We start from the raw sequence: 21307 nt of genomic DNA on the forward strand, positions 1-21307 counted from the left end.
GATAAGAGCTGGAAGTATCAGCCATAGTCCCATCTTCGTCTTCGGTTCTGCGCGCGAAACAGGCAAAGAACGCTCACGTCTTATTCATGCCTGCCATGATCTTCCTTTCTCTTCTTCCTCAGCTATCTGGTAATCCTAACATCACATTTTACTCCCTCTCATTCCCATATTCTTCCACCACTACATCCTTTTCTCCCCAGCCTCCTCCCAAAAACACCGTCAAAAATCACCCTTTCAGCCTTTTCCCAATTGCCTCGGCAGAGAACCCGAATTCCCCTGTCTCGCCTGAGTCTAAGTCCCATCCTGGTGCTCCCATCAAAGCCCCCACGCCTCCGTGGATGAAGGGTCCTCTGCTTGTTGAGCCTCATGAAGTTCTTGACCTTTCTAAGCCCAATGCCAAGAAGAGATTCAATAAGAGCGAGGTGGAACAATCTGACAAGGCTTTGACTGCGAAGGAAAGTGGCGTCAGAGGGAAGAAGGCTATGAAGAAAATTGTCCAAGGCATTGAAAAACTTCAGAAGGGTCAGAATTACTCAACTGATACGCAGATGGGTCCTGCGCAAGCTGAAATTGAGGATACTTTAGAACAATTCGAAAAAGACGGCGATTTCGGAACTCGGGGTAGGATGCCATGGGAGAAAGATGAGAGGATTCAGTTTCGGAGGACGAAAAAGGAGAAGGCCGTGACTACTGCGGATTTGACTCTTGATAAGGCATTGCTAAGGAGATTAAGAACTGATGCTGCTAGAGTGAGAACTTGGGTGAAGGTTAAGAAAGCTGGTGTTACTCAAGCTGTTGTTGATGAAATTAAACGCATTTGGACTAGAAGTGAGCTTGCCATGGTTAAATTTGATATCCCATTGTGCCGGAATATGGATAGAGCTCGAGAAATTGTCGAGGTTAGGCTTGTGAATAATGTTCTCTATTTGCATTTTCGAAGCGATACGTTTCAAAAGTTGGTTTTTAAAATATGTTTTAGTTCTATGTGAACATGCGGCCATATTGAACTGAATTTAAGGATCAATATGTGCTGCGTACCTTGAATGAACTGCGGAGATGGGAATCGTCAGGGTAATTCCTCGTCTTTAAAATCTTACAATAGTAACCTGATTTATTTAACTGAGTTTTAGAGGTGAAAGACAAAATTGAACTAATCCGAGATGTCTAATGGCGAGAAACGATATCATGTCATATATTCCTTTGACTTGTAGATCATACATCTGTTTCTAGTTTACTTATCCGATGTGTTTGTCCTTATTTCCTATGTGAATAGTTTAAGACTGGAGGCTTGGTTGTCGGGAGTAAGAAAGATACGCTTGTCATTTACCGAGGCCAAAATCATCAGATCACTCCTAAAGTTTCAGGAAAGATTTATACAAGATACTATCACATTCAAAACGCAAACCATCACGGAATCAATTTGTTGCAGTCAGAAACCAAGGACAATCTTTACGAGTTTGACTTCCATCAAAGTGGTGCTCATGACATGTTGAGGTGGAAAGCTGGTAGTGGAGACTTTGCAGTAACTGATATCCATAACGAAGAAGATGTGAATTGCCAAACTGTGACTGGATCCTTGTATGAGAGGGAAACTGATAGGTTACTGGATGGCTTAGGACCCCGCTTCATTGATTGGTGGATGCACAAGCCACTTCCAGTAGATGGTGACTTACTTCCAGAAGTGGTTCCTGGATTTGAGCCTCCATTTAGGCTTTCTCCACCTTATGCTAATTCAAAACTGACGGATAATGAACTTACGTACTTTAGGAGGCTTGCTCACCCTTTGCCGGTCCATTTTGTTCTTGGTACTCTCCCGCTTGATGTAATCTATCCGCTTACTTTTATTATTTCTTTATTTGTTTGCATTCTAGGCTCTTTTTTTCCCCCCTATTTTTTTAACCTGAGAAATGATAATATGTAACATTTTCTCTTTCTTTCTGGATTTGACGATTTTATGCAATCTATGCGGGACATTTACTAGTATGACCTAGCTTAAAGAAGAAATGTCTTATCTTTTTATTCTGGGGTAGTTTTATTTTTGTGCATTACTTATTGTCTGCCCATATCTCTTATGGAATTCTGTTTCAAGCCTATGATAGTTAATAATAGTAATGCCTCATAGTATACTAACATACCCTAGTTTGAAATTTGAATGTAATTCTCTCAGCTATTGTTGTTTTTTTCCCCCCCAGCAGAAACCTTGCGGAAAATGCCACGGGTTTTGTTTGATGTTATAAATTAGAAATTCATGAGTTAGCTACCTCTTTCTTGTTCAGACTTCAGGCCAGAATATGTTATTCTCTAGAGAAGTATTGCGTTACAGGCCACAGGCTATAGAGTCACTTTGTATTAGCACAGGCACGGCCACCTACACATATTCATATTTTTGGTGTTTGCATCGGTTTGTTTTATATGTGGATATCTGTTGTATAAGCTAGTAATTTGTTAATATCATGTGTATATACATTCTGAAAAGCTTAAAAGTAAATTTAAGTAGATCAATTCTTTAGTAACCTAATTTTTTCCAAGTTAGTAAATTTATTTTTTAGTGCATAGGACATCATAATGTATTGTGTTTAGAAGCATCAGATTCAGGAGCCATCCAGCCAGATTAATTTTTGAGTTTGTTGCTATATGGAGATCAAATACAAAGATATATTCATGCGTTTTTTTTTTTTTGGCCTGAGATATATTCATTTCACTTCACTGCATAAGAATTAGTTACTTAAGTTTGTTTCTAGTTCTAAATCTATGACTTTTCGTGTCATTTCAAATTCACACCTGAATAAACTCAGTTACAAATTGAAAACCTTAGTTAAAAACTTAATTAAATGGAAATTAGATACTGTTACAAATTGAAAACCTTAATGGAAATTAAGTTACTTATACCATGGCAAGGTGAAGGAGTCCATGTAACAGTATCTAACTGCTTCTGCTGGGGAAAGAACAGTGAATCTAATCAATATTTTTATTGATAGAAAATTTTGATTGGTTGGTTATAAATTGTTCTTTTAATTGGTTGGTTATTAATTGATCCGAAGCCTAGCCAGAAGTGTATGTGGGGTACCTCCTTTCTTGCTTATCATTGCATAAATAAGGTTAATGAATAATGCTTCTCTATTTTATGAAGGTAGGAACAGAAGACTACAGGGCTTGGCTTCTGCAATTTTGAAGTTGTGGGAAAAGAGCCTTATAGCAAAAATTGCTGTGAAGTATGGAGTTCTTAATACTGACAATGAAAAAATGGCCAGTGAGCTGAAGGTAAGTTGCATAGAAGTTTTTTTGTGATCTGCATCTGTGACCAAGACATTCCAAGTTTTAGTCGTTCTGTCCTTCTGTATATTAAAGCTTGACTCTTTGGATTGAATTAAATGAATTATTCTCACCAACCTTCAAGGTAGAGCTTGACACTTTCGCTGTCCTCACTTGCAAATTAGCCTTCTCACGTGCTGTTGGGCAATTTATGAGACTGGAATGTGAATATCAAAGCCAATCATGGTTGGGCGTATAATGGTTTCACTTTGAATCTTGTAACTGAAAACCAAGCTAAACTTTCTTGTTGTCGAACTGTAAAATGCTCCTCCATAGCTCGTATGCATGTTCAATGTGTTGGTTCTGGTTCATGTATGTTGGAATAAGTTTTCTTAACATTGTTATCTGCAATGCAGCGTCTTACAGGAGGAACCCTGTTGCTGCGTAATAAGTTTTATATAATACTTTATAGGGGCAAGGACTTCCTTCCTAGAAGAGTTACAGCTTTGGTGGAAAAGAGAGAAGAAGAGCTTAACGGCTGTCAACTTCACGAAGAAGTTTCACGGCTGAAAGCAGTTGAGGCTTTTTCACCAATTGATGAACCACAGCAGAACACTAGTACAAGTGGTACCTTATCAGAGTTCAAGAAAATCCAAAGAACGATTTGGTATGCCAAAAACGTCCATGAAGATGTAAATGTTCAACTGGAAGCTGAAATAGTCAGATTGGAGAGGGAATTGAAAAGGGGAGAGCGCCAACTATTCATAGTATGACACGACCTATCGTCTTTTTCATTTTAAGTTGGAATTATACAAATATTTTGTGAACTATCTTTGTCGACTCTGCAGCTTAATAAGAAAATAGAGAACTCAACAAAGGAATTATCAAAGTTAAATGCTGCTTTTACACCTTCTGAGAAGGACTCAGACCTGGAAATAATGACAGAGGAAGAGAGACAATGTTTCCAGAAGATAGGACTGAAGATGCGCAGTTGCTTAGTGCTTGGTAAATAAATTGTACTTCTCACATTTTGTTTCCTTTATAGGCTGCTCTTCCCCTCTCTGTGCTGTTTTCGCCCCCCCCCCCCCCCAATCTAATCCAGAGTAGCGATTATATATATCAAAGTCTGCTTTTTGTCAAATGGGTTATAGAAGACAAATAAAGACAAATATATATTATTTCACTTGCTTGTGAGCCAGCAGCCCTCATTGAAACATCCAAACGGGCATATCCTGATGTGGCTACAATTGCAAAGTACAGTTACTGATGCAGTTTTTTGTTACAGCTTCTCCATGAAGTCTTTTATTGTTGGAAATATCTTTGTTTTTATTTTTTCTGGCCCTTAGAAATTCTATTAAACGGTGACTGCAGGCAGGCGTGGGATCTTTGATGGTGTATTGGAGGGCATACATCAGCACTGGAAGCACAGAGAAGTAGTAAAGATCATTACAATGCAGAGAGTGTTTGGGCAGGTCATCAACACAGCAATATCTCTCGAGGCAGAAAGTGGTGGGGTTCTAGTTTCTGTTGATAAATTAAAAGAAGGCCATGCAATAATTATTTACCGTGGAAAAAACTATAGACGGCCTTCAGAAAGGGGGACAAAAAATCTTCTAACGAAAAGAGAAGCATTGCGTAGATCTATTGAAATGCAGAGAATTGGAGTAAGTGATTTTTTCCCTTGTGCTTCTAGCATTCTCCTAGTTTCTAGAGACAACTGTAAACATTTCTTTCTATGTATTTGCTTCTGCTTGTATTCACTTCTCCCAGTGGGTCTGATTTACTTATTATTCTCAGTCATTGAAGTTTTTTGCACATCAAAGACAGCAGAGAATCGCAGATTTGAAGCTCAAACTGGTAAATACAAGGTTTTCTGTTTTTGCTTGAAATTAGATCATGTTAACAAAATTAATAAATCTTAAATATGTGTAGTTGTTCTTTCTGTTTGACAAGAAAACTTGACTTCAACTTGAATTTTGCAGGCAGATCTCCAGCAGAGAAAGGAAGTTGAGCAGAGGCATAAAGAAAATTAATATACAAATTTACACATCCCACTGGTTTGCTCTTAATTTGTCTGCAAATTCTGGGGGACAAGAAATAGGAAAATTTCTCCAAGCATCAGTGTATAGCATATTTTTGCGAGTGAGTATCTTGAATTAATCACTGTTTGAGTCCTACAAAGAGGAAAAATTCAATATCTGGAATCAACTGTGATAGAATCCACTGCTCAAATATACTATTAAGAGATGAAAAATCTAGCCAGAGTGTAAGTCTAAGCAACAGAATTTTTTGAGGAAAAAATTAATAATCGAAATATCTAACCGCATCTATTGTTAATCACTAAATAAATTTTTTTTAAAAAATTTAGTCTGCATGTTACATCATAAAGACTTGGAATTCTGATTTAAAATATTTTATTTATTACACAGAAAATATTATTATTAAATATTGTAGGTGACTGATCCAAGAGTTAGGGGTCAACATTTACACGAGGATCAATAGCCCTCATATTTGTACGACAATTCTCAGCATCCATGCTAAGCCTGAATGTCATGATTGTATTTAAAGCGTCTAGATTTGATATAAAGTATCTAAATTCAATAAATACTTGTACATGTACTTCTTTTATTACTCTAACTAGATACTCTAATATAACAAGGATGCAGTGTCTTTAGAAAAAGGGATTTATATTTGAAGGCATCCTGCATACGAAAGCAGATGTAGGACTAATGAGTGAAAGGACGGAACATAGAAAATGCAACTTAAATCATTAATTGACCAAGTATATATTAGCGAGTTAGCTGCAAAAGTTTTCAAGACGAAAAATAGAACAGTTGGAAATCATTTAGACAATGCTGCTTATATTTATGAACAAATAGAAAGGGAAGCAGTTGATGGAAATTATCTATGAATTCTACCAATACAATTCAAAGTTGAATTGTCCTCAGCAGTTCGTAGAGTATATGCGCTATCTGATTATTGAATTTGTTTGAATCATTTCTTCGGATGATCCATTTGACAATTGTATAACGGGTGATTTTGTAGGATATTCAAGGGATGGCTTTCGAGGAACTGTTAAGGATTGAAGGGGTCCTCCTAACATTTCTACCACTTTACTCATAGCTGGTCTATCTGATGGATTTGTTTGAACACACCATAGACTCACTAAAGTCATCTTCCTTACCACCTCATCATCTTCCTCTGTGATTACTAAAGAACTAGCCGGATGCTTTCCATGTTCAAGATCCTTATAAATCCAATCTGGAAAATACAGCTCATCGGTCTGTGATCCTCCACTGTCATAGTTCTTCCTTCCTCCAACCATTTCAAGGACCAAAATGCCATAGCTATAAATGTCTGCTTTGTGAGAAACACCACCAAATGCTCTACTGAATATTTCTGGTGCAATGAACCCTATTGTTCCTCTTGTGCCTAGTATTGATACAGTACTCTCTTTTGACATAATTTAGCCAATCCAAAATCAGATATTTTTGGGGAAAATTCTTCATCCAAGAGAATGTTTTGGGGTTTGATATCAAGGTGCAAAATTCTCGTGTTACAACCCCGATGCAAGTACTCAAGCCCACGAGCAATGCCAATAGCAACCTGGTACAATACCTTCCACTGCAAAGTACAGAAAGCATTTGGAGATCCCCTTTGATAGATGAAATTATCCAAGGAACCGTTTGACAGGTATTCATAGATTAACACTCTTGTTCCTTTCATAACAAAATCCCAGGAGAGTGACTATGTTGATATGGGAGGTTCTGCTGATACTTGCAACTTCATTTATAAGTTCTCCTCCACTTCCTTTAGATTCCCTTGTTACTTTAACTGCGACAGGACGACCATCAGGTAGGCTTGCTTTGTATACAACACCATACCCTCCTTCGCCCAATTTGTTTGAAAATGATTTTGTCATTCTTTTCACTTCTGAATAACTGTATTTCTTTGGTGCCAGAGAGCCCCAGTTTCTCATGAAGGATTGAAGATTGTGATCATGATTTGCTCTTCTCGCTTTGAATATATAAATCATCAAAATCGAGATTAGAGCAAGTCCACCTACACCTGCTGAAATGGCTGCATTTGTAGAACATAACTTCTTAAAATCTTTGAAATATTAATTGCGGAAGCTATTAAAATCGAAGTTGCTCTCTTTATTACCTATAGCAAGTCGCCAACCCAGCTTCTCAGTTCATCCTGCAATTAGAACTCTGTTTAGCCTTAAATTGACAGAGTGATTTTGGAATTTACAAGTGACGGACATAATCGTTTATATGTAGACCCATAGGGCTAAGGAGAGTCTATCATGATATCTTTCGAAATCAAGAAACTAATATCCTGCTTCTTAATATAAGATTTAGATAATTAATTTGTGAATATTAAGAAAATTAGTTAGGCTAGTTATTTATAATAAATGAGTGTTGTTTTTCATAAAATATCCTTATTAATCATGTGCATTATAAAATTACCATTTAATAAAAACCCTTTAACATGTACAATCATTATATTTAGGACCAAATTGAATTTACAACTAGCTCTTATATTAAGAATCAGAATCTGGAGGTAGTTATATAATAATTCCAAATAAAAAATGGAGTTATCAGGTTGTTTAGAATAAACCCAAAAAAAAAAAAAACAAAGAGAGAGGTTACAACTGAGCATAATTACAATATGATAACTCTTGAAACAAAAACATTAGGAAAAATCCCAACAAAATATCTTTGAATTTCAAAATTTTAACTTAATCTTGTTTATTTCATTTTAATAACAAATTACAACATTTAAAAAAATAAATGATAACACATTTTTGTAGTTATTTCTGATTTTGGATTTTGAAATTTTAAAGGTATTTTGCTGATATTGTTTCAAAAATTAATTAAAGGCGTATATGCCAAGTGCTAATACAATGAAAGTGAGTGAAATATCCTTCACACTAAATGATATTATATTTTATCACGATGTGCTTCGTAGATTGGTATGAATTATATCCATGGGATCGGAATTGGAAAGTTTTCAGATCCTAAGGAGTGAGAAGTGGAATTAGACGGATATGACTTGAGAATGAATATTCTCAAATGAAAAATGACAATTGTTTAATCATGAGGAAATAGGACCTAAATATAGTTATGTAAGTTGACTTGGGGTCAAAGAAGGTTGCCCATATTTTAAAACTAATGTGAACAACCAATGATAGCCTGGCACTTACCAAATAATGTCTATCTACCGCCAGCAAATACTCTAAACAGGACTTCTTATATTTTCTAAGATGAAGTTGGTGTGTATGAAAATTAAGTAAATTAAGCCAATCAAGGAGAAACATGTAGGTTGAGTTTCATTATAATTTGGCATAAACATGTCTCATTAGTGCCAGTGTCCACGTAAACCGAAGAGAAAAACCAAAGCGGTTTTTTCTAGCTTTTCCTAGAGATGAACCACAATCAGATGGTTGTTGCAGAAGTCAGGAATCGTTCTTGAGGAATATGAATCAACTATGTATGGAGTTATATATAAACTAAACTATGTTTTCCCTTTGGCATGGCTTCTTGGCTAAAGGCTATCAAGGTCCTATCTGCAGAAAAGAGCAGGGGACATGTGGGCAAAGTCTGTAACTATCTAAAAGCAATAACTGACGAGGATATGAATAAGCCAGTATTATCTGAAATAACCCATTGAAACTCAAGGCATGTTCATCAATCTATGTTCACAGAAGTCATTAACTGCTGAAACTTCAATCTATGAAGTAGCAGTACGTCAAAAACAGACTTGTGCGGAGACAACTCTTCAAATTACACAACATTACATGATTTGTCGTGTAGCAATTCTTTATTGTGTATCTGTGCACTTCATAGATTGGTATGAATTACTAGAACACTGGTACTTACTTGGTCTACATGCAGATGGAACAGGTCCGTGTTTGCAATAGCAAGTGAATTCACTTGAGCTTGTGTTATAACCGCATTGCCCACCAGAGTTTTGACAATCAGAGCACGGAGAATGATTTGCCTGCCATACCAATTTAAAGCCTTTATCAATAGCAGTCTTCATATTTTCCACACCTGAATCTTCCTCTAAAATTCTGGCTTGTGACTCCAAAATTGGAACAATGATGGTAGATCTGCAGGCCCATGTTTCTTCGATTTCAGAGTTCCCATCAATATCTCGGACCTCCAGAAGGAAATAGTCAACTATTTCGGTGCTATTTATACTGCAATTAAACTGAGTGGGGCGGATATACGGGAGAGAAAATGGAGGGGAAGGACAATCGTAGTACAGTGTCAGGTCATGAGAGTCCAAACTATAAAGAAATTGAGATCTATGGAATTGTTGCTCAAATAGGTTGGACAAGTATTATTCCAGAAGTCAGTTCTCACAATACTAAGACTATAATCAGAATAACTGACTTCAAGGACTCGATAGCTCTCGGACTTGATGGTGATTTCTCCATATTCACCATCGCAATCTAGTTCAAATTTTGGGTGGCCACAATAGTCTGGCCTTTCCCATCCCCAGAAAGGATAGTCAAGGTTCTTGAGATTTGCACAATCAAATGAAGAACTGCAGGATGCCTCATAATCAGCACAGAAGCAAATTGGAATTTGATACAGGGTAGTCGAAATGATAAAAAACAAAACGCAGAGGCTGAAATGAAGTTGCATCTTGAGAAAGAAACCCAGGATGGGAGGCAGAGGTGGGGCTTCAATTGCACAGTAGATCTAAACAGATAGTGAAGATGGAATTAATTCTCATGAGTTGGAAAATTGGAAGGATTCAGCTTGTGATTGGCTAATTTAAGTCACCTAGCAAGTAAGAATTTCCCCTTGCCAGCAACTACAGTAATCAGAGAGAGGAAATTCTGGACCTTATTATTAGAGGGAATGAGTACAACGTACGTGTTGCCAATAGGTTTTCTAATTTCAGCCCTTGCTTGCTCTCTCACTATCTCTGTATTATAATATTTTAAATATCATTTTGTCTTTTATGTGAAAAAAATTAGTCAATACGCATTATATGCACCAGTCAAAATATATAACATTTTCAATTTCAACTAGCTGAGCGGGTTTAACTTTTGCTTCATCATGGACAAGCAACAACACTGAAAAATTCCACCGGATCGTCCTTCAGGCGCCTGAGCTTGGATTAATTGCGCATACGTAAAATTTTGAAATATTTGTATCCATGTTTATTCAAGGGTCATTGACCCTCATATTTGTATGAACAAACAGAAAGGAAAGCAATAGTTGGCAATTATCCATGAATCTTCCGAGACAATTCGAAGTTAAATTGTCTTTGGCAGTAGGTAGAGTATACAAGTCAACTGCTTATTGAAACTGTATGAATCATGTCTTCGGAAGATGCATTTGACAATTGTATAACTGCTGATAATTTTGTAGGATATTCAAGGGATGGCTTTGGAGGAACCATTAAGGATTGAAGGGGTCCTTCTAACATTTCTACCACTTTACTCATAGCTGGTCTATCTGATGGATTTGTTTGAACACACCATAGACTCACTAAAGTCATCTTCCTTACCACTTCATCATCTTCCTCTGTGATTACTAAAGAACTAGCCGGATGCTTACCATGTTCAAGATCCTTATAAATCCAATCTGGAAAATACTGCTCATCAGTTTGTGATCCTCCACTGTCGTAGTTCTTCCTTCCTCCAACCATTTCAAGGACCAACATGCCATAGCTATAAACATGTGCTTTGTGGGAAACACCACCAAATGCTCTACTGAATATTTCTGGTGCAATGAACCCTATTGTTCCTCTTGTGCCTAGTATTGACACAATACTCTCCTTCTTTTGACATAATTTAGCCAATCCAAAATCAGATATTTTTGGAAAAAATTTTTTATCTAAGAGAATGTTTTGGGGTTTGATATCAAGATGCAAAATTCTCGTGTTACAACCCCTATGCAAGTACTCCAGTCCACGAGCAATGCCAATAGCAACTTGGTACAATACCTTCCACTCCAAAGTACAGAAAGCATTTGGAGATCCTCTTTGATAGATGAAATTATCCAAGGAACAGTTTGACAGGTATTCATAGATTAGTACTCTTTTGTTCCTTTCATAACAAAATCCCAGGAGAGTGACTATGTTGACGTGGGAGGTTCTGCTGATGCTTGCAACTTCATTTATAAATTCTTCTCCACTTCCTTTAGATTCCCTTATTACTTTAACTGCCGCTGGACGACCATCAGGTAGGCTGGCTTTGTATACAACACCATACCCTCCTTCGCCCAATTTGTCTGAAAATGATTTTGTCATTCTTTTCACTTCTGAGTAACTATATTGCCTTGGTGCCAAAGAGCCATAGTTTCTCATGAAGGATTTAAGATTGTGATCATGATATGCTCTTCTCTCTATGAATAATTTCCCATTTTCTATTCTGAAACGCTTCTTGCAAATATAAATAATCAAAATTGAGATTAGAGCAAGTCCACCAACTCCTGTTGAAATGCCTGCATTTGTAAAACATAATAACTTCAAATCTTTGAAATGTTAGTCGTGGGAGCAATCAAAACGAGAGCGTTACTATGTTTATTACCTGTAGAAACTCGCAAACCCAGCTTCTCAGTTGATCCTGCAAGTAGAACATTGATTTCGAACAAATAATTACTACTTGCTTGATCAGCAGAAAATCATTACAAATTTCACATTATATCACATTACATTTATTCTGCGGTAGCAGAGATGTTTCTTATCCTGTTAAACCATCGTAGCTACAATATTTACTCGTGGAATTATCTTATAAAGATGTGCACTTTTCAGAGACACACAAGAATGTGAAACAAATACATTTAAATGAAGAAAAAGAATGTTATTAGCAGGGAAAATGTGAAAACCTTAACGGGGCTTGATTCTGGCAAATTGCCGGGAAGCTGAAGTGTTCTATCTCTTTCTCACTCTCTCTCTACACACACACGCACACTCTAAAACATCATTAAAAGTTTAATTCTCTTGCAAAGCAATAGCAGACCCGTCGTATTTGGCTTGTATAGTGTTAAAAGGAAGAAGAATCAACAGGGTTGATACTTGATAACAGGGCATGTATACTAGAAAATGCAGATATAAATTATGTTCTGCATCAAACATTTATCACAGGGACATGTCCCATATCCATGGTTCTATACCTGACGTTTTACCAGGACATGAAGTCTTTTGGGGTCCATCTTTGCAAAAGCAGGAGAATTGTCCATCATAGCCGCACTGGCCACCAGATTGAGAGCATGTGTTGCAATCCTCGGTATTTACCATCCATTGCAACCCAAACTCATCTCGTAATACATCTTGTATAGCAGCTTGAACTCGACCAAAGTTCGCTTCATATATCGGCATAATAACACTTTCGCAATCACTGAAATACCATGGTCCGGGAAGGTAGTAGACTGTTATATTTGTATCATCGTCGGCTCCCTTGCAGTTTGTATCTTGACTATTTGACAGAAAGGGAGGAGAACTAGGACAATCGTAGACAAAGGTCACATTAGTAAGCCCATCATCTACATACTTGAACGGTGTTTGATCAAATGTGTTGTTTTTGTAATCAGTTTGACAGATATATAGTGTCAAAATAATCATCCCTAGCCACTACAAGAGTCTGCGTAGTCCATTCCAAATGAAGAATCTGGTATTTGAGGGACCGTATGGTAATTTTTGGGATATTGGCTTCGCAAGTGAGGTTGAAATCAGGAAGACCACAAGAATTTGCTCTTTCTCCTCCCCAAAATGGATAAGTGAGGTTTTGGACGCTTCCGCAGATAAAAGAGCTACTTGAACAGTTTGTATACTGATCATCATCCGCACCAAGAGATGTTGGAATATGGATAGAGATCAACAAAGGAACCAAAAGGAAGAACATAGAGGATGGATTGAGGGGTGGTTTCATGTTGGAAACAAACTATGAGATAATTGAGAAGAACAAGATGCAGCGTGAAAAGAATATGAGATGAGATTGATGAATCTGCGTTGTATAATGAATTAGAATTTCGTCATTTTCATCTAGCATGCAGATATGTATGGTTCTGAAAACGAAGAAAAAGTGCACATTATTTTGAAGTTTCCTCTGAATTTTAATCAAACTGCCAATTCGGATAGATAATGCAAGCCACACACTTTGCATCATGCACATAAACAAATTAAACTAGATTGACCTTTACTTTTATTAAACAAATAATTTGGACAGAGTCTTAACTGACTAATTAAATATACAAAAAGAAAAGGAAACTGTGGAATAGCATAGGGCCGGATTGAACATTCCCATATACTGCTATACAAAATTAGCATTTTGGAAAATTTTTATTGGCTTCTCCATTCTTTTGCACAAGGATTCTATGTTCCGAATATATGATTCATGCAACCAGATGGGGTTAACCCCCTCTGGTGACTTTGCCAGGAATTCCAGAAATGTTGAGAAAGTAAATTAAATGAAGCTTAAAGAAGGATGATTGTGATGAAAGAAACAAGCTTTGTTAGCAATATTCTATTGAAAGAGTAACGAGGACTAATTCGTTGATAGCATTGTAACAATATTTTAATCCGTATGCCTTATCTAGACAATAAGTCAGTAAAAAGGGGCAAAGTTGATAGATTGTATACAAAATGCATGTAATCCAATAAATTAAAAATTATGATGGAAACATGATAATGACAACAAACTAAAATAGTCAGAGACTCTGCTTGGGGATTGAACACAGCAAGAGTAGCAGAAAAATGACGTGGAAATTAAAATGGGGTTAAAGTGTTACTCAAGAGCATGGGTCACCCAAAAGCTTTTTTGGATACATTTTGTCTTGAAAATTTAAAATTATAGTAATATTGGCCCATACCATTCAAAAGTTAATGTTGACTATCAAAATAGTGATATTAACTATTAATATTTTTAATAATAAGGGATAACATTATTATGATTTTAAACTTCCCAAACAAATTTGTGTCCAAAAAAGCTTCTGGGCACCCAAAGTTCGTAAGTGAAAAGTTTTGGGAAATATTTACGCCTTAACTCATTAAAATATACCAAAACTGAGTCCACAATTCCTTTTTTTTTTTTTTTAACAGAAAACTAAGTCCACAATTCAAAAGAAAGCGAAGATAGAAAGACCTTGCAGCTAGTGAGTATCAGCCATGTGAGAAACAAAACTGAACTTTAAGCAATTCCCTCTTTTTTTGGCTTACTCATTGTCTTGTTTCTTTTTCTACTTTGTAGAGCTCTCATTTTACTTTCGTTATAACATTTTGCCTTGTTACAAAGAGGGGGAAAAAAAAGATACTACTATTTACAGATAATAACATATCAGAAATGAAAGATTTATTTGCAATTATTCATGGATTTAATAAAAACTCAAATATAGCAGATAGGAAAAGGGAAAGATTCATCAGTTACCAAAAAAAAAAAAAACGCGGTTGGCATCATGTTACGTACCTGAAGTTCCCTGAGGCTGAGGCGTTGAGTTGCCTCTTCTGTTATAGCAGGTAGTCTTATTGGAACCCCAATCATAGCCACAGACTCCCCCTCTTTTCTGACACTCATCACACTCTACAATTCCAGGTATCCATTTTATCTCAAATCCATCATTAAGCATCCTTTGCACTATGCTTAAAACCCGGAGATCAGCCAATGACGTAGGAGCTTTAACAGGAACAACCACGCTTGTAGAGCACAACACAGAAATTTCAGGAACGTTATCCGGCAGTACATAGCCATATGAATGATCAAACCAATCTTTGGGACAAATAAATCGTAGGGGGTTTACTAAAGGGATTGACGGCGGACAACCATAAAAAAGGGTGAGATTTTTTGTTTCAGGCACGTTTTCAAACAACTGAGGGTCAAGGCTTGTGTTGAGAAGCTGATTTGGGCATAAGTTTTGGCCGTAGTCGAATCTAGCGATTGTCATAATATGTTGGTCGGGATCGGCATTCAAAACCAGGTATGAGACACTTCGGATAGTTATGAAGGTCGAACCTGCGGAACAATGAAGATACAATTCAGGATAGCCACAACCTTCTGGACGGCCCTGTCCCCAGAAAGGAAACCCAACGTTTTTAATGTTCCCGCAATTGTATAGAGTACTGCAAGCTGTATAATTACCGTACGTGATCGAATACGAAGGACTCTGAAGGAATAATGAAAGGGTTATACATGAAAGAAGAAACCGGGAGGTGAAGAAGGAAGACATTGACGAAGAAATGAATTGCAGAGAGAGAGAGAAGAATTCCTGTTTGGGTGAAAGTGAGTGACATATTCAACCATAAGGAATGATTTATGATGGCAAGGGAGGGAATGGAAATTTGACCTGGTAAACTCTTAACGGTTTATCACTTGCTTTCAGGTCAATTTCCTAACCAACGAAAGTCAAACTCTCACTGCTGCATAAGATTCAAAGGTTTTACTTATTGCATACTTGGCCATGTCCAAAATTCTAAGGCCATTTATTTATTTATTTATCCACTTCATTAATCCAGGCTTTATAGAGTGTTTCTCTGGTAATTTATCCATATTTCTTTTCGTATTAGAAGCGATGGACTAGGTTTTGATTAAGACAGTTTAGCAGCTGCAGCTTGACCAAGGTTTGCTTCTTATATCAGCATAATAATAGCACTTCTGCAACAACATAAATACAACCCAGGCTGAGGCATTAAACGGCATTGGAAAGAGGCACAGCCTTAAGGCCGTTTGATTTGATCAAATATGTTGTTTTTGTAATCAGTTGTACAAATAGTGTCAAAATGATCATCCCTAGCCACTATAAGAGTCTGTGAAGTCCAGTCCAATTGAAGAAGCTGATATTTGAGGGACCGTATTGTAATATTGGGATATTGGCTTCGCAAGTGAGCCGGAAATCAGGAAGACCACAATGATTTGCTCTTTCTCCTCCCCAAAAGGAATAAGTGAGTTTTTGTATGCTTCCGCAGCTAAAAGAGCTACTTGGACACTCTGCATACCGATCATTATCCGGCAGATATCAACAAAGGAACCAAAAGAAAGAGCATGGAGAATGGATTAAGGAGTGGTTTCACGGTGGGATTAAACTATGAATCCTGGAAAGAATATACTAGTTCCGGTTTTTAATATAAAAGCTAAATTAAAAGTTGAATTTAATTCTAAATATAAGACTTTTATTGATGTTGTCTCTCAAACTTATAATTTTTCTCTAACATATCCCTATTTATTACAAAGAATTTCATCAAGAGATAGTTCTAATACGCATGATTAGAGAATGTGATTTAGAAAAGTCAGCATATATTTTGTTACAAATAACGTAATTTTAACTAATTTTTTTAATCTTATCAATTTAGTTATTTAATAGAGAATGTGATTTAGAAAAGTCAGCATATATTTTGTTACAAATAACGTAATTTTAACTAATTTTTTTAATCTTATCAATTTAGTTATTTAATTTTTATATTAAGGACAAGATGATGAAGCTGCGTTTTATAAGCTAATGAATTAGAATTTTGTCTTTTTGATTTGTAGCTTGAAGCCATGGATAGTTTCTCGTAATTCGTACCCAGTAGCCAATTTGGATGGAACAAAGAAGCATGTTTTAGCATATATATTGCGTCATGCACACGATGATCTTGGATTTTCGAATTCAAAAGAAATAAAAATATACGGTTGAATAGAAGTTTCCTAGGTGACTTTCAAGGACCTGCTCAAAGACAGGGCAAATAGAACACGCAAACTAGGTGAAAAATCTGTTAGAGGATTTCATTCTGAAATCTTGTATGGTCATCAATTTTTTTTTTTAAAAAAGTCCATCCATGAACCTTAATTGCGGTGGCTTCAGAGTTGCTAATTGTCCGCACAAATTTCTTAAGATGTTTAATGAATTCTGGGTGAAGCTCTAGATTACATCATATTGTCCCACCACCACTCTCACAAGGGTACAAGGGTTGCACCACCACTCTAGATGTTTAATTTGTCTGCAAATTTTGGGGGACAAGAAATAGGAAAACTTCTACAAGCATCAATGTATAGCACATTTTTGCGAGTAAGTATCTCGAATTAATTACTGTTTGAGTCCTACAAAGAGGAAAATTTTCAATATCTGGAATCAACTGTGATAGAACCCATTGCTCAAATATACTATTAAAGTCTAAGCAGCAGAATTTTTTGAGGAAAAATTTAATAATCGAACTATCTAACTGCATCTATTGTTGAATCACTAAATAAATTTTTTTAAAAAATTTGGTCTGCATATTACATCATAAAGGCTAGGAATTCTGATTTAGAATATTTTATTTATTACACAGAAAATGTTATTATTAAATATTGTAGGTGACTGATCCAAGAGTTTGGGGTCAACATTTACACGAGGATCAATAGCCCTCAGATTTGTACGACAATTCTCAGCATCCGTACTAAGCCTGAAGGTCATGATTGTATTTAAAGCGTCTAGATTTTGGTATAAAGTACTCTTCTTGTCCTTAATATAAGACCCATTTAACTAATTTGATTAAATTAAGGAAGTTAGGTAAGTTAGTTAATTATAAGAACAGTGACACATTTTTCCTAAAACACCATAATCATTTTTCTTAATACCCTATCTCCTTCTTCTACTTGATTATGGTTGAGGGAGTATCTATAGGGGTAATTTAGAGAAAATTGATAAATATGATAAATGAGTTTTATATTTAGGACCAAAATCAATTCAAGAATTGAGTCCTATATTAAGGACCGGAGGAGTATCTAAATTCAATAAATACTTGTACATGTACTTCTTTTATTACTCTAACTAGATACTCTTAGGGAGTGTTTGGATGAAACCAAATTATGGTTTGGAGAATAGCTTTTGGAGAATAGATTCTGGAAAAAATAGATTTTGTGAAAAAGTGATTCTGAGCAGTGAGAGTGTTTGGATAGTTGTTGTCATAAATACTTTTTACATGTACAAATTATTAAAAAAATAAGTTAATATGATAATTATATAAAACATTGATTGTATGATATATTTAATTTGAAGGAATAAAATTATTAATAATATATTTTTTACCAACATATAAAATGATGTAATTAATAAATAATTAATATGTGTATATTTATTTATAAGATATAAGATTAAATATGTTTATAAAAAATTAATTAAGGGGTGTTAAAGTCATATTATTGTTGATATTTATTCTAATAGATACAATCATACTCTCCAATTTGAACCAGAAGCAGAATGGATTCACTTCTTCCAAAACCATAGTTTCAGATAATTTGTGCTTGTTTGGGTTGTTTTTTTTTCCAAACCATGGTTTGGGTCTCCAAACCATAGTTTGGCCTGCTATCGCCTTAATATAATAAGGAGGCAGTGTCTTTAGAAAAAGGGATTTAGTCACCAAAAAAAAGAAAAAGAAAAAGGGATTTATATTTGAAGGCATCCTACATACGAAAGCAGATGTAGGACTCATGAGTGAAAGGACGGAACATAGAAAATGCAACTTGAATCATTAATTGACCAAGTATATATTAGCGAGTTAGCTGCAAAAGTTTTCAAGACGAAAAATAGAACAGTTGGAAGTCATTTAGACAATGCTGCTTATATTTATGAACAAATAGAAAGGGAAGCAGTTGATGGAAATTATCTATGAATTCTACCAAGACAATTCAAAGTTGAATTGTCCTCAGCAGTTCGTAGAGTATATGCGCTACTGATTATTGAATTTGTTGGAATCATTTCTTCGGATGATCCATTTGACAATTGTATAACGGGTGATTTTGTAGGATATTCAAGGGATGGCTTTCGAGGAACTGTTAAGGATTGAAGGGGTCCTCCTAACATTTCTACCACTTTACTCATAGCTGGTCTATCTGATGGATTTGTTTGAACACACCATAGACTCACTAAAGTCATCTTCCTTACCACCTCATCATCTTCCTTTGTGATTACTAAAGAACTAGCCGGATGCTTTCCATGTTCAAGATCCTTATAAATCCAATCTGGAAAATACAGCTCATCGGTCTGTGATCCTCCACTGTCGTAGTTCTTCCTTCCTCCAACCATTTCAAGGGCCAACATGCCATAGCTATAAACGTCTGCTTTGTGAGAAATACCACCAAATGCTCTACTGAATATTTCTGGTGCAATGAACCCTATTGTTCCTCGTGTGCCTAGTATTGATACAGTACTCTCTTTCTTTTGACATAATTTAGCCAATCCAAAATCACATATTTTTGGGAAAAATTCATCATCCAAGAGAATGTTTTGGGGTTTGATATCAAGATGCAAAATTCTCGTGTTACAACCCTGATGCAAGTACTCAAGCCCACGAGCAATGCCAATAGCAACCTGGTACAATACCTTCCACTCCAAAGTACAGAAAGCATTTGGAGATCCTCTTTGATAGATGAAATTATCCAAGGAACCGTTTGACAGGTATTCATAGATTAACACTCTTTTGTTCCTTTCATAACAAAATCCCAGGAGAGTGACTATGTTGATATGGGAGGTTCTGCTGATACTTGCAACTTCATTTATAAATTCTCCTCCACTTCCCTTAGATTCCCTTGTTACTTTAACTGCGACAGGACGATCATCAGGTAGGCTTGCTTTGTATACAACACCATACCCTCCTTCGCCCAATTTGTCTGAAAATGATTTTTTCCATTCTTTTCACTTCTGAATAACTGTATTTCTTTGGTGCCAGAGAGCCCAAGTTTCTCATGAAGGATTGAAGATTGTGATCATGATTTGCTCTTCTCGCTTTGAATATATAAATCATCGAAATCGAGATTAGAGCAAGTCCACCTACACCTGCTGAAATGGCTGCATTTGTAGAACATAACTTCTTAAAATCTTTGAAATATTAATTGCGGAAGCTATTAAAATCAAAGTTGCTCTCTTTATTACCTATAGCAAGTCGCCAACCCAGGTTCTCAGCTGATCCTGCAATTAGAACTCTGTTCAGCCTTAAATTGACAGAGTGATTTTGGAATTTACAAGTGACGGACATAATCATTTACATGTAGATCCATAGGGCTAAGGAGAGTCTATCATGATATCTTTCGAAATCAAGAAACTAATATCCTGCTTCTTAATATAAGATTTAAATAATTAATTTGTGAATATTAAGAAAATTAGTTAGACTAGTTATTTGTAATAAATGAGTATTGTTTTTCATAAAATATCCTCATTAATCATGTGCATTATAAAATTACCATTTAATGAAAACCCTTTAACATGTACAATCATTATATTTAGGACCAAATTGAATTTACAACTAGTTCTTATATTAAGAATTAGAATCTGGAGGTAGTTATATAATAATTCCAAATAAAAAAAATGGAATTATCAGGTTGTTTAGAATAAACCCAAAAAAAAAAAATAGAGAGAGAGGTTACAACTAAGCATAATTACAATATGATAACTCTTGAAACAAAAAGGTTAGGAAAAATCCCAACAAAATATCTTTGAATTTCCAAATTTTAACTTAATCTTGTTTACTTCATTTTAATAACAAATGATAACATTTGAAAAATAAATGACAACACATTTTTATAGTTATTCCTGATTTTGGATTTTGAAATTTTAAACGTATTTTTCTGATATTTTTTCAAAAATTAATTAAAGACGTATATGCCAAGTGCCAACACAATGAAAGTGAGTGAAATATCCTTCACACTAAATGAGATTACATCTTATCATGATGTGCTTCGTAGATTGGTATGAATTATATGCACGGGATCGGAATTGGAATGTTTTCAGATCCTAAGGAGTGAGAAGTGGAATTAGACGGATATGACTTGAGAATGAATATTCTCAAATGAAAAATGACAATTGTTGAATCATGAGGAAATAGGACCTAAATGTAGTTATGTAAGTTTACTTGGGGTCAAAGAAGGTTGCCCATATTTTAAAACTGATGTGAACAACCCATGATAGCCTGGCACTTACCTAATAATGTCTATCTACCGCCAGCAAATACTCTAAACAGGACTTCTTATATTTTCTAAGATGAAGTTGGTGTGCATGAAAATTAAGTAGATTAAGCCCATCAAGGAGAAACATGTAGGTTGAGTTTCATCGTAATTTGGCTCAAACATGTCTCATTAGCGCCA

At 35.7% G+C, this 21307-nt stretch overlaps 3 protein-coding genes and 2 pseudogenes across 6 annotated transcripts in view; 1 reads left to right on the forward strand and 4 right to left on the reverse strand.

Annotated features, from left to right (window-relative positions):
- LOC114759470 (chloroplastic group IIA intron splicing facilitator CRS1, chloroplastic) overlaps positions 1 to 21307 on the forward strand; it is a 23314-nt gene continuing 2007 nt past the window's right edge. The window contains exons 1-9 of one of the 4 annotated variants that reach the window (XR_003741920.1): positions 1 to 899; positions 1274 to 1805; positions 3131 to 3261; positions 3669 to 4019; positions 4101 to 4257; positions 4624 to 4916; positions 5050 to 5109; positions 5235 to 5394; positions 10647 to 10672. Coding sequence is in view for 1 of the 4 variants with exons in the window: in XM_028948647.1 (XP_028804480.1) it covers positions 87 to 899; positions 1274 to 1805; positions 3131 to 3261; positions 3669 to 4019; positions 4101 to 4257; positions 4624 to 4916; positions 5050 to 5109; positions 5235 to 5285 (2388 nt within the window). In the remaining 3 variants the exon portion in view is untranslated. Of the gene's footprint in view, positions 900 to 1273; positions 1806 to 3130; positions 3262 to 3668; positions 4020 to 4100; positions 4258 to 4623; positions 4917 to 5049; positions 5110 to 5234; positions 5397 to 6297; positions 6382 to 10646; positions 10673 to 21307 lie in introns of those variants that run through there. The other 3 variants (XR_003741919.1, XR_003741921.1, XM_028948647.1) reach the window with 3 other exon arrangements.
- On the reverse strand, positions 6221 to 9709 carry LOC114759481 (LEAF RUST 10 DISEASE-RESISTANCE LOCUS RECEPTOR-LIKE PROTEIN KINASE-like 2.1; annotated as a pseudogene).
- LOC114759474 (LEAF RUST 10 DISEASE-RESISTANCE LOCUS RECEPTOR-LIKE PROTEIN KINASE-like 2.5) overlaps positions 10478 to 21307 on the reverse strand; it is an 11678-nt gene continuing 848 nt past the window's right edge. Inside the window, exon 2 of the mRNA XM_028948653.1 lies at positions 10478 to 11845. Within this exon, the coding sequence (XP_028804486.1) occupies positions 10567 to 11586 (1020 nt within the window). The 5' untranslated portion in view covers positions 11587 to 11845 and the 3' untranslated portion in view covers positions 10478 to 10566. The remainder of the gene's footprint in view (positions 11846 to 21307) is intronic.
- LOC114759482 (LEAF RUST 10 DISEASE-RESISTANCE LOCUS RECEPTOR-LIKE PROTEIN KINASE-like 2.7) lies at positions 12361 to 16213 on the reverse strand. Its single transcript, XM_028948660.1, has 3 exons — positions 16061 to 16213; positions 14684 to 15377; positions 12361 to 12764 (listed from the first exon to the last, which is right to left on the reverse strand). The coding sequence occupies exons 1-3, from the start codon at positions 16211 to 16213 to the stop codon at positions 12361 to 12363; spliced, it is 1251 nt and encodes a 416-aa protein (XP_028804493.1).
- Positions 18831 to 21307, reverse strand: part of LOC114759483 (LEAF RUST 10 DISEASE-RESISTANCE LOCUS RECEPTOR-LIKE PROTEIN KINASE-like 2.1) — a 3767-nt pseudogene continuing 1290 nt past the window's right edge.

Source organism: Neltuma alba, unplaced genomic scaffold (genome assembly GCF_004799145.2).
Source record: "Neltuma alba isolate B1F8T4 unplaced genomic scaffold, ASM479914v2 tig00010855_pilon, whole genome shotgun sequence".
Taxonomy (NCBI): Eukaryota; Viridiplantae; Streptophyta; class Magnoliopsida; order Fabales; family Fabaceae; genus Neltuma; species Neltuma alba.

Excerpts from the sequence above, each read along its gene's own strand:
- LOC114759482 (XM_028948660.1), bottom strand. The coding sequence starts at position 16,213 with ATGATCGGTATGCAGAGTGTCCAAGTAGCTCTTTTAGCTGCGGAAGCA. Across the intron at positions 15,378-16,060 it reads TATCCCAATATTACAATACG|AGTCCTTCGTATTCGATCAC; the intron begins GTCCCTCAAATA and ends TTATTCCTTCAG. Across the intron at positions 12,765-14,683 it reads TCAGCCTCAGGGAACTTCAG|ATGATGGGCTTACTAATGTG; the intron begins GTACGTAACATG and ends TCAAGTATGTAG.